General features: G+C 41.4%; 1 protein-coding gene across 7 annotated transcripts in view; it reads right to left on the bottom strand.

The window, feature by feature from the left end:
- The window catches only part of THADA (THADA armadillo repeat containing), a 312,556-nt gene that overhangs the window by 74,149 nt on the left and 224,687 nt on the right, over positions 1-13,720 (bottom strand). For all 7 annotated transcript variants that reach the window (XR_010835564.1, XR_010835563.1, XR_010835565.1 and 4 more), the window contains one exon: positions 6,228-6,322. Coding sequence is in view for 4 of the 7 variants with exons in the window: in XM_059079306.2 (XP_058935289.1) it covers positions 6,228-6,322 (95 nt within the window). In the remaining 3 variants the exon portion in view is untranslated. The remainder of the gene's footprint in view (positions 1-6,227; positions 6,323-13,720) is intronic.

Genomic DNA, 13,720 nt, shown 5'->3' with positions numbered 1-13,720 from the left:
TACTTCTCACAGATTTTTACCATTTAACCACCATCAACATCTAAGCTGGCCTTTGGGAGGGCTTATGTTACCGAACTTCCATGATATAAACACAAGCAGTAAAAAATGGGAGCCTGTCTTCTAATCTTGTACTGATCTACAAGGCACACTGACTTGGCATTCAGACTATTTAGGGATCCTGACTTCACGCTCACAAGCTGGTCACTTTTAAGGCATTTAGAAGAAAAATAATAACAATAATAAAAGTTACATTCTAGTTAAAACAAAATGTTTATTGCACTTGGCAGAATGACGAGATCCGAACTATACATGCCAACTAACAAAGAAACCACAAAATGCGGTCACCAGCAGCCTGCTATTAGGAAGTCTTTCATGCAGTGGCTGTAGGTCCACTTTCAAAGGGAAAAAGGGCAGGTAGCTGCCCGGGAGTGTTAAGCTTTCTCTTTCTAGTAACTAGCCCTGGGTACGCTCTCATATTATTCCACACACCCCGGAGACGGGAGATAGCAGTGCAGGCAAGCAAGTCCCCATAAAAGCATGTGATCGCGAAGCTACTGGAAAGGGGGATTCCTCTCTGAGGCCTGGGGATTCTGCAGCAGGGGCAGAAGCCTGGGAAGCTGAATTAACATAGGGGCCTAAGGCACCGTCCCCGAAACAAGGAGCGGTTTTCCTGACTCAGGCCTGAGTGTGCTGCGGGACCATGGTGGAGGTGGCTGGAGAGCTCGGGCTCTGCTCTCTTACTGTACAAGTGACGTCGGGCAGTTCTCTCTGTTCCTCAGTTCCCTCACGTCTAAAATGAAGGACCACTAGCACCTCTTTCACTAATGCATGCAAAATGCTTGGCACAGTGCTTGGCATGGAGTTAAATGATCAATACACATTGGCCATAATTATTATGATCCCTACAAGGGAGATGATACTGAAAATAATGTTTCCTAAAAATTAGAATATAATGGGCCTCCTATATACATTTCAGGGGTAGGGAAACAGCCTTTTGAGATCACTTACATGATGTGGGTAGGATGGACAAATCCTTCTCCACCTAAAACACTTTTTGGAAACTGTTATTATGTCCTTTCTTTATTTCTTTGGGAATAACTAATCCTCTTCAAGATTCATATTTTAATATGTAACACAGAATTACAAAAGAAAGAACGGGGTTACATAAAATTAGTAAAATGGAGACTAGGAAAGGAAAAATCCACTCATAAACCCACCAAGAGAACTTAAACTGAAAGTCAGACAGTGCAAATAGGTAAGATATTTGTTTAAACACTTGGTAAAAGCAAATGTTCAATTCAGTAGCTGTGAAAAACACAAATTCAAGGGGTGTGGGCATAAGAGAGAAATAGAAAGTCCACCGCTCAGAAAAAAGGGAGTAAATATTTAGTCAAGTCTCAGATAGTATTTCAGTAAACAGATATTTCAATGGAAAATTTCCAACCTGAGAGCAAATAATTTAAGATGGGTTTAAAATGAGAATGAAAGCTCTCCATTTGCCTGTCCCTGCCCAGACCTGTAACCCAGCCTCTGAGTCCTTGGAGCAGTTAGGCTCTTTCTTCCTCATCCCCCCAACTCCAACTGGAGACTATAATTTTCTTTCTAGCAGGAAACTGATATATACTAATGATGACAGCTGGATTCAGAAGAGGAAAAAGAATACAGGGGACAGAGAGTCCTTGTGGGTTTAAATCACTTTAAAACTCAAAACAAAACCCCCAGACTTGGAATTTTTAAAACCTAGTTAATGGCTAAGGAAACCTCAAATGATTGGGAAGTACTAAGATAAAAGTCTGAATTACACAAAACACATCATTATCTTAAGCTGTTCTAATCATCTTCTCTGCCTTTCCCCTTCACTGGTTTTCTCATTGTTTATGCCCCCAGCCCTTCAATGTTCTAAGACATTTTAGAGGTAGAAATAGCCTTCCAAGGTCACTTACAGAATAGTGTTTGAGAGGATACAGGCAGATCCTCCTCAGACCAAAAAAGTTTCCCAGAAATTGACATTACTTCTTTTCTTTTGGAACAATTAATCTCCTTTAAGATTCATATTTAGATACAGTTACTGTTGAAATACATGTATATACACACATAGGAATAAAACAGAATTATGTTATATAAAATTAGTAAAATGGAAAATAAGAGGAAGAAATCCCCCTAAAATCACACCATGCTAAAACAACTATTTTCAGCATTGTACTGCCTTTAACTCTAGTCCTCCACTTCGGACCCCCCATCTCCCAAACCTTCAATGGTGGTTATGACAATGCCCTGACATTCCATGAATGCATTTACAGTTACATTCTTTTTCTGTGGCAAAGGAACCTGGCTCCATTAAGGATCCTAAGACTCCTTTAACAATGGGGGCACAGAAAATGTCTCTCTGTCTTAAAAACCACATGACCCTACCCTCTGTCTTATATCCTCTGATAATCTCTTTTGTCTACAGGGTCAAGTTCGAGCTCCTTAGACTTTGGACCATGAAGCCCTCCTTGACTGAGTTCCCGCCTCCCAGCCTCACTTCTAGTCACACCTCCTGCCCTTGAACCCAACACTGCAATCGCACTGTCCCAGTTCTTTGAAAGCTGTGCTGATGTGAGCCTCTGTGGCTGCAGACATGCTCCTTCCTCTGTCTATAATACCCACCTGTCCTTTGCCCATCTGGTGAATTTCTACTCATCTTCAAAACTCTGCTCAACCACCTCCTCCTCTATGAAGCCTTCCCTGTCCTCCCAAGTAGAAACGACCTTTCATTCTTTAGTGCCTCCAATGTATCTCATACACACTTCCTTTATAGCATCTGTAATCCCTTCTTGGACCTACTTATAAGCCCCAAACATATCACGTGTCTCTCCAGATGTAGGTGCTTAACTTGTCTGACGTTAGCATGTCATGTCTGATGAACAAAAAAAATTAATGAACGACAACCACAAGATGATCCTTTTCTGGATCTGTCAGAGGGGAAGGAGTATCCCTAATCAAGTGGATTCCAAAGTGGATTCTTGACATTCCATGCCAGGTATGCTTCAGTGTTTTCCTAGGAAAGCAGGCATTTCTTCTTTCTTGAAAATGTTTAAGAACATGAGGAGAGTTGTAAATGTGAGGGATTGACCAAAACTCTGCCAGGCTGCAGGAAACTGGATTAGATGCATAGTTTCCAGCCAGTGATAATTATAACGATGATAATAATATTAATGGCAGCTAAAATTTATTGAGCACTTATTCTGTGCCATGCAAAGTACATTCTTTACATAGGACTTTACATGTGTTAGTTGACAACCACTCTAAGGTATAGATCCTATTATATCCCCAGTTACAATTGAGGAAAAGTGTCTCAAAGAGGTTAAATGACTTGCCTAAGGTCACGAAAGCTAGTAAATGGCAGACCTGGGATTCAAACATAGGGATCTAGCTTTAAAGCCTATGTGGTGTACTCCCTACTCTGAGCTCTGTGAGCTTTAGAGGTAGATGGATGTGTATTTACAAACATATACACATAATATATACATTTGATTTGAATTCAGAAAATGAATTTACATGTGATTGATGCATGAGTTTAAATAAGATTTGTATCTTGATGACACCTGTTACTATTCTAAAAACTGAGGGAAATTCTGCATTTCAATCAATCAGTTAATAACAAATCCATTTAATGCAGGCCTACTTACTTGCTTAGTTGGAGGACACAGGACCTAACCATGATCCATTCTTTCAAGGTATTTACAAAGTAAAACTGTCATGACAATACTTAGAAATCATACTGAAATCTACACATCCAGGTAAGTGACCACCTTGTTTGGTGATACACTTAGCTATTGCTCATATTGCCTTTGGAAATAATTTATGAAACACACAAGAATCGATTTAATTATTTTAAGCTCACAGTTTACTTTTATCCTAAACAGTGCTATCTACCTTAACTGCCATTTTATTTGACATTTGGTTAGTTCTAAATATCTAATTCATCCTCAAAGGAGGAAAATTTGCTACCACTATTTGTGTGGATGTAGTATATGAATACATACAGTCATACAGAAGACACATACATATATATCCTGTGGTTTACGAGGGCAATTCCCAAAGGACTGAAAAAAATCAGTGCTTGTCCAATAGGAATATATGAGCCATATATGTAATTTTTGATTTTCTAATAGCCACATTTTAAAAAGAAACAGATGAAATTAACTTTAACAATACTTTAAATTTAAACAAACATATCAAAAACATTATCATTCCAATGTGTAATCAATGTAAAAATTATTGAGAAATTTAACCTTTTTTTCACACTAAGTCTTCGAAATTTGGTGTGTACTTTATTCTTATAGCACATCTCAACTTCGATCAGCCACATCTCAGTTGTTCAAGAGCCGCATGTGGTTAGTGACTGACATACTGGAGAGTGCAGGATTAAATATTTAGAGCTATAGCTGTCATGTTAGAAAAAGAGTAAAAGTGCCCCATCCCTTGCATATCTTACTCTGCAAAGTAATGACTCTAAGAGGTGTAATACATTGATGCAAGTGAAATACTGTTGAGTAATAAACAACAGCTTGATGATCACATTTACTTGGGGCACAAACGCTGAATAATGCAAGAGTTTGTGGAAAGGATGATTCCAAAAGGCCGAAGTCATCTTCATGGAGGAACCTAGCTCATCAGTAAAGGACAGGCAATTGGAGAAGAAAGAAGGGTATTTTACAACATTCAAGGGTTAAACCCTTCCAGATAAGGAATAATGGTACGAATACACCAAGAAACACTTAGCTCAGAAAAACCTAATGATTATAGTCAACCACACAACTATGACAGGAACCCAGTGAATGGATTTGTAAGTAGTGAGCCACTCTTTCACGGACAAGGCTCTTTAGACATTAAGCAGAGAAGTATTACTAAGCTACATAAAATTTGGAATTGAAATTAAAAAATGGTAGAAACCCCACACGATTTACTTGGTAACATCTGACTCATAATCTCTTTATATAAAATCTCTGGACCCCAGTTAACTCAAGTGTAAAATAAAGGGGACGCAACCCTGAGGTCCCTTATAGCTAGGGTGACCTGTGATTTATTGTGCAAACCTGGACACTTTCAAGAGTAAAAGGGGCACTGTTAATAATTATGCTGGGATAAGAGGTGTAAACAGAAGTGTTTCACAGCCATAAAACTATATAATCCTCTTCTACCAGAAGGATGCAACAGCTACCCCTATGCAGGGACGTGGAGCTGATCAAAGTCCAGGTGTGTTCTTATTACCTCTGCATGGCCACAGGGGCCTTGTGGGCTAATATGCATTGATACGAGTGAGGCAGCTTCGCACCTCCCCCCCAAAGCATTTTAAATTGGCTTGAATTTGGGAACAGTGTTCCATATGGACAGAGCTGGACTCTGACAGCCTGAATATATTTACTGAAGACAACAAATCATTGACAGACTAAATGTAACAGAGGAAAGGCCTGGCCTGCTTGTACTCAGAATCTGACTTTGTAATTGTAGCCTCCTTTAGACAGGCCTAATCAATTAGAAGAGGCTGATTTTAACCAGTTGCAGGCTCATTACCCTGCATTCCAGTTTGTGTTGATGAAAATCAGTTTCAGTCTGTGGCCTGGAACTCATGTACAGCACTTCCTGAGGCCTCTTATATAAACACATCAAAACATTTTTTTATTTGGAGCTGCCCCTCTCCCTTTTAAGAAAACCACTTTTTGAATCATGATGAAAATAGAACAATTGCATGTGGATCTGGGGCCCATACCAGGAAACATACATGACACCAAGGAACACGTATAAAGTCAGAGCTCAAGGTAGCGAGGGGTGGATTTGAGACTGAGTCTCAAATATCCAGGCTCCAGCATCAAATGAGTCCACTAGGTTATCTCCACAAAAATGGAACAGGATGAACTCTTGAGTTATTGAAAATGATGACCTTTCAAAGAAAATGCATGAAATAGGAAAGAGCCAAGGTCTCAGAAATACAGAGGGTATCTGAGTAGAGTCCAGACTCTCCCCTGAATGACCAAATAGAGAACAAACTTGCAACTAAACAAGGACAAGTTTCCTTGGGAATCTTCTATGAGGAAACCGTATGACACTACGTTTAATTTTGATATGTGGTTAGTCCTGCAAAAGTAGAAGGTGGGGGAGTGTGTGGTAGAGCCACTCAAAACCCTACCTACATTTCAAAGACCTGTAATCATTCCAAAATATGATATAAATATGACTCATACCTGGCCGGTTGTCTTTTGAGGGTTTGTCAAGACAGCAAGTCAACAGGAAGAGAATATCAATATACACAGCTCTGGTCACCAAACATGGATTTTGCCTAGAAAGGTAAAGAACAGAAAATAAATTGATATTTTCTCTCTCTGAGGCCTGAGTCACAGAAAAGAGAAAATGGGTATTTTCTACCAGGCACGTCATAAGGCTTAGAGAGTTGTAATGAATGCTAAAAATGATGGACAGTCACCAATGGTGAGAACACACAAGCAAGTCAAGTGAGAAAATGAAATCCTAGTGCGTATGGTAGGGTTGGGGCTGTGAGTGTACGAAACAGAGAAAACTCTATGCTCTGGCTCCAAAGAAAATTAACTGAAAACAGACAACCAATATCTGATCCCAGTTATTTGGAAACAAGGGGGTGGGGGGAATATGACACCATTTTCTGTTATCTTCCTCTGAACTGGACAAATTTAGGGGGAAAATCATTGGTTATGAATATCACTGATTTAGCATTTCGGAGGAGAATTGCACTTACATATGATAAACCATATTTACGGACTTAAAATAACCAGCTGAAAAAACAAACAGGCGAAAAGCATTAACAAACGCTGCAACAGACATTCCTTTCCCGACAAATGAGATTTTTTTTCTTCTTTCGATAAATGGAGCAGCTCTTTTTTACGCTTTGAACCACACGCTGGAAAAAGTAAGTGGGCGCCGATTTAGGGGGTCTAGATAAAAAAGAATGAAGAACTTCTTTTGAGTACAGCACTGAAAGTCCCCGGCTCTGAGCCTCAGTTCATATTGACCATGAAAAGGGCCCAAACCTCCTTGGTGCACTAAGAACTCAGGGCAAGCAGTAGAAACAGTAGGGACAGATTCGGGTTTGAATGCTGGCTTTGCCACTTAGTATCTCTGTGACCTGAATCAGATTCCTGATTTGTACAACTGACATCCTAATCACCTCACCTCATGGTGAGTCACTGTGAGCACTGATGTGGTACATTCCCTGCCCTGCTCCCCTGCCTCCCACCTAAGATGAGGGAAGGGCTCAAGTTCTGGCTAGTATATTTCCATCTGGCTTGATTCCTCAATCCATCCTTCTCACTCCCTGTAAATTAACAGTTTTACCATTTCCCTAAAGTTTATTCACACTCTGTCCTGAACTGCCCATATCCTAGGGATACGCATGATTTGCATGAAAAGCAAATCAGATACTTTTAAGTTAAAACTGTCTGGTTTCAAGGTCTCCCCATTGTTGACCTGCCTCACTTCTGTCCCACGACTTGCTTCACCTACAGTATCTGCTTGCTCCCCGACATAACTACTAGTTTATGTGTATACCTCACATTTGGCCTAATTTCATACCTACGCCTATTTTAAAAAATTAGTTTTAAAAAACAGGTAACACATGCACATGGTATAAAAATAATTCAAACAGTACAAACGGGTATGCAGTAAAAATAAAGTTCCTTTTCCATGCCCCCACCATCTACCCACATGTTCTATTCCCCTGAGGCAACCGCTATTACTACTTTCTACAGTATACCCTGCCAGACACATTCTATTCATTTACAAGCATCTATCTATAGTTACCCACTTGTTTATTTTTATATAAGTAGTGGTTTACTACATACTAAGTTCTGAGTATTACTTTTTTTCCCGCTAATATATTTTAGATATATCATTCTATTAAAAACAGAGATTTGCCTTACTTGTTAAATGGTTGTGAACTGCTCCATTTCATGGATGTACCTGTCCCCCACTGAAATAATTCAGATTGTTAAAGATACTTTGCCAAAAACAACGCTGCAATAAAGATATATGTATATGAGTTTTATGCATATGAATGAGTACTCAAAAGAGAAATCCCTAAAAGCTGAATTGTTGGATCAAGATATTTGCACATTTAAAATTTTGCTTGATTTTGATAAGATGCTCACCAAAGAGATTGCACCTATTTATACTTACACCAACAGAGTGTAAGAATCCCACCCACCAACAACCTGACCAACACAGTAATTAAACTTTTAGACCTTTGCCAAGCTAAGTGAAAAACAGTATCTCATTGTTTTAAGTCACAATTATTTTATTATAAGTGAGGTTGACCATCCCTTCATATGCTTCTCAAAAATATATGAATTTCCTTTTCTGTGAACTCTAATCAAATCTGCTGTCCATTATGTTATCGGTATTTTCCTTATTGATTTGTAGGAGCTCTTTGTATATTAAGGAAATCTGCCCTTTGTCACATGTGTTGCAAATATGTTTTTGCAGTTTATCATCTGTCTTTTAACTTTATAATATTTTGCAATTCAAAAATGTTTAGTTTTATGCAAATATATTAATATTTTAATCTATGCCTTCTGGATTTTATGTCATGCTAACAGTCTAACCCTTCTCCAAGATAAATATAGATATATATTTTTTAGTCTTCCCATATTTTCTTCTAGTACTTTACAGTTCCTTTTTTTGTTCTTGTTAACACTTTGATTTATTTGGAATTCCCCCTCCCCAAATGTTACCCCTATCTTTTGTCTCTATCCAATTTTCCCCAGGTCAGTCCATAACTTGACCTGTGAAGTTGAAAAGCCCACAGTCTATGAAAACTTCTTTAATGATATTTCCAGTTCTGGCATTTCCACTGTTTAACAGGTGGGATATCCTCCCCTCCCCCCAAAGAAACGGTCACTCAAGAAAGAAAGCAAGAAAACCTAATGCCAGGGGTAAATGAATTATCAGACATGAAGGACAGGGCTGAATAATAAATGGTCTGCAGATAGCAGGTGGAAGGCCTCCTGAGCATCCAGCTTTCAGCTAGGTGCTGGGAAGAGATGCACATGAAATGATTTCTGACCTCGGAGAGTTTTGTCTCATTATGGAGACAGAAACAAAGACAAACTTCAGGACAGGATGTAAGGAGTTAAGGGAAAGAACATATTAGGGTGGACTGGAGACAAGGAAATGGGTTTATGAAGATGTAATTCCAACTGGACTGTGAACGATGGGAAGAATTTAGATAGACAACATTGACAAGGAAGGGGATTTTGAGAGGGGGCAATAGATGTAGGAAGAAATGAGTTTGGCTTGTCCAGGGACCTGGAGAGACCAGCCTGGGAAGACAGAGAATGTACTGAGAAGATGGAAACAAGAGTGAGGCAAGCCAGGCTTTCAGGAGATGGGATACTCCGTGCTAACTGGTGCTCCTTGCTCTATCTGGCCTCATAGAGTCATAGCTTCTCACCCTAGTTGTTTTTCTGCTGGTGAAGCCATACGGAACCATAAAGGGAAGTTTTGGGGAAACTGGTTTGACTTTCAAGTCTGGAGGAACTCAGGGGCCTCCCTTCCTACCCCGACCCTACAGGGTTTCAAGCCTACTTTCCATGAGATTTTTAGCTAGGTTAATATATTTTTTAAAATTTCTAAATGAATAGGAAGGAAAGGCTGGCAATCTTTAAAGCCCCCTGCCAGGCTGAAGTGTTCTGCATTTTCTCTTGACCTGGCACAGGCTGCCGACCTTGCAGGCCTCCTGCGACACCGCAGGGACCACTCTGACTGCTCTCATAACTGTGAGGCTCTAGGCCAAGTCTAATGTAGTCTAACGAGATCATGGGAAGCTCCCTCAAAGGCTGCTGCTCTTGATTCCAGGAAACAGAGAGGATCTGGGGTTACAAAGGAGTCCATCCATGGCTTCTCCTTCGAGACTGACTCAGAGAGAAATTCTGGCCTGGAGCCCAATGTTCGAGGTTCCACCCTCGAGGACAGCCACAGCCTCAGCCTCAGCCTCAGCACATTGCTGTCTGGAATCAGAGTTGGGCTTCACTCTGAACTGGCTTCTAAGTCAGGAAAATAATTTTTTTTTTCTTTCTTTTTCTCTCCCTATTACTTGATGTTTGTTCTGACTTGGAAATGGTACACTGTGAGTTCAGGGTGAGCCAGAGGTTTGTTCTCGGTCTGTCAAGCCACTTTGATGATGGGAATAAAATCCTGGGAAAGAGCAAGCCAGCTGGACAGGAAACCAAGCCACAGGGTTTTGGTGGGTTTGGGGATTTTTTTTTTCTTCCCCCAAATGGAAAAATCCTGGCATGGGGCAAGGTATAATAAAGATTTAGAGTGTTCGAAAAAAGTCAGGAGTGGTCAGGGTCTAACAGATGGGCTGAAAAACAGCATAATAGTGGTTTTAGAAGGAGTAGCAGGAATCAGGTACTACGAGGACGAAGTTTACATATATAAAATGAAATGAAGGGCTTGTTAAAATTCTTTCTTCCACTCTTTTTATCATTTGTCCCTTGACAAACACCCACCTGAGAACCTGATCTCTGAACTTCATTAAACCTCCTGCCCTCTCTCCTGGAAGCTGGGGGAGGCAGAAGGCAGGGCAGAGACAGGAAGGCTTCCCAGACTCATCCACAATGGCCCTAGTGTCTAGAGGACAGCAGGAGCTCTTGGGAAGTCTGTGATAAATTATTCACTTCTCCTGTCCCTTCCGGAATCCCAGTGGCTGCAGAGCTTTTTAACTGCAGCCCATTCATTCAGAAAATATTTACTAAGAGGAAACTGAGAGCCAGGAATAGTGCCAGAGTATGGAAATATGAAGATGAAATGATTCAGTGACACAGTCACTGCCCTCAAGGAACTTAGAGTCCTGAATAGTGTTTTTCAAACTGTAGGTTATGACCCATTTTGTTAGTTATGAAATAAACTAGTAGGTGGTGACCAGCATAAGAGAAAGAAAGGAAGGAAGAGGAAGGCGGGGCTGGAGGAGGAAGGAGAGAGCTAGCTAGGGAAGGGAAGGAGGGAGAGATGAAGAAAATATAATCCCAGTACATCAAAGTAGTAAGGGTAAGCATCATTCCCTTAAATTGTTTGTTATACACAGGATTTCTATAAAATCCTTGCCCAGAAAGAATTTTTAATAAATTATCTTTGATATGATATAAATAATTTATAAAATGTAATAATTTTAAGTAAAAACATTGATTTAGTGTAACTCCTTTCTTTTTCTTTTCCAGGTTATAAGTCGCCCTCTATTATACTGAATGGTATCAGTGGGGTATGCCTGATATCCAAAATGATGGTGGATACGTTGAATGCTAACATCCCCAAAATTAAATACTCTAATAAATCTTGAGTAAATTCCCTGTCTGTTGCATTTTTTTTTGCAGACTGTTCATATGTTACATAGACAGTAAAATATCAGACTATACAAGATTTCATAGGTGTATGTGTGCATATATATATATGTGTGAGTGTATATATACACACATATACACACACACACAGTACAAAGTCATCTGTAAAATGTATTTCTTGTTGTGAATGGCTGTCAGAAAACCTTGAAAGCCACTAGTTTAGTGACAGAAACACACAACCAATCATATGGTATGATGGGTGCCTAAAGGAGGGGTTGACAGAGTGAAAATTAAGGATGGGGAAGGGGGAAATGCCTAGGTGAGTCCAGAAGTGCCTTGGCAAAGCTGGAGGATGAGGAGGAGTCTGGGAGACAGACCGTGGACAGAATGACCCCAGCAGAGGAAGCACCATGTCCAAAGATGACAGCATGTGACATGTTTGAAGAATAACAAGAAGTGCAAAGGGGATATGGAAGGGGAGGGACAGCAGGAAACGACAGCGGATGGGTGACATACCCCAAATGGGAGTGCTGAGGAGTGACCTTTAAGAGCTCCAAAAGCCCCAAAGGGTTGAAGCCCTAGTGGGACCCCATCGATCCAAGTCATGCTGGAAGGCTGGGATCCCTGCTCATTAGCATGAAGCCTTGGTGGGTTCCCTGGAAGAAACAGTTCACTTTGGACATACAAAACTCTTCCAGAAGAGTTCACTGCCATACTCAGTGGGCTGAAAACAGCTGTTCTGGCTTTAGGCTGCTAGCGTTTGTTAAGGTCTCTAAGTCCCGAGACCATATCTGGACTTCAACAGAGTCAGGGTCTAAGGTCACTCCAGTCTCCAGGGAATTACTCCCGCAGAATCCTGATTAGACTCATGGCTTAACTTTATTAATCTAGAAACCTTTACTAAGCACCACGGGGGATATCCTACTTGGAACAGAAATGGAGGGAGGGGATAAGGTTCTGGCCTTGAAGAGCTCACGTGTGTGGGGGTGGGGTGGGGGGGTATGTGGAGAAAAACAAAACACACAAAAAAACAGTTTTAGAGAATGTCATGGAGGAGGGGTCTGGAGACGTGGAAGGATTTGGCTAGTGAATGGAAAGAAGGAATTACAGGCAGGAGAGTTCACTGGAGCAAAGATATAAAGGTGGGAACATGCTTGCCACATGCCAGGAAGAATGAAGACCAGAAAATCAAATAGGTGCAGCTGGCCAGCTTGATGGCTTAGAATGACTCTGGGTCATGAGTCCTGGCAGGGCCCCATCACAGCCCATTGTGGGCTCTTCCTCTAATCTGGGCTCCTATGTGGGCTCACTCCTACACAGGTCACTTCTGGTCTCCACCGCAATGAGTACAAAGCACGAGCAGCCTCTCACCGTGGAGCCAGCAGTGGAGTTAATGAAGCAATATCCCGGGGACCACCACTGGGCCTGAAATAGGCTGGAAAGAAAACCAGAAAAAAGAGAGGGAAAGTAGGTGAGAAGGCAGGTGAGAAGTTGGGCTGGGGGTTGGGGAAGAAGAGAAGGGTAAAGAGAGCAGAAAAGTAGTAGAAGAGGGAGGAGGGAAACAGTCTATAACATGTTCCCACGCCCTGCCATGGTCCCCCATGGGACACATGTCCAGCCACACCGTGTCCTGTATTTAAAACTCACTTCAAAGCCTGTCCTCGAGGAAACCTTCCCTGACTAACCATTAGAGAGCAGCCTCTGAGGACAGTCCGAACGGCTGACCCGACGGGACACTGCTTTGACCTTCCTCTGGTCTCCCAGGGATCCTGCTGGCCATCTTTGTAGTCCTCGGCAGTTTGAGACTCTGTGACGAGGGCAGCCGTCTGCAGACCAGACGCCGCCTCTCCCTACATTTGGTTTTAAAAGGAAGAGCTGCTGTGGTTAGGAGGCAGGAGGTACTTCTCTGAGGCAGGCTACGTTAAGTCACATAAATGTGGAAGTGTAAATTAAATAAAAAGAACCCCTCTCTCCCTTCTGACTTCCATTTTCACCACAGCCCCCAGCCAAGCAAACATCATACAGCATTCCTGGAGAAACAATAAGGGATTTGTTTAAACCGAGATGCCAAACCGTCATGAACTGCAGAATATATATTTTTAAACAAGTTATTTTCCCCCACTGTAACATCCAGAATTCAGATCTGCATGAGGGGCCAGCTGGCAGCAGCACGCAGGCCCGGACTGGCTACCCGGGACTGCTCATTTACCTTGCCCTCCCCTGGGGGAGGGGAGAAGGGTGAGGCAGAGCTGCTTTTTTATGGTTATGCTCCAACCTCCATCCAGCCATTCTTGGTCTGGAGCTTTGCAAGTGTTTATACTCACACCCACATGTTTAAGCTGCCCCAGAGCCCTCCTACTTGGATTTTC

This window comes from Kogia breviceps, chromosome 11, assembly GCF_026419965.1.
Source record: "Kogia breviceps isolate mKogBre1 chromosome 11, mKogBre1 haplotype 1, whole genome shotgun sequence".
Taxonomy (NCBI): Eukaryota; Metazoa; Chordata; class Mammalia; order Artiodactyla; family Physeteridae; genus Kogia; species Kogia breviceps.
Note: the sequence above shows the minus strand (reverse complement) of the source record. Positions and strands in the feature narration are given on the sequence as shown.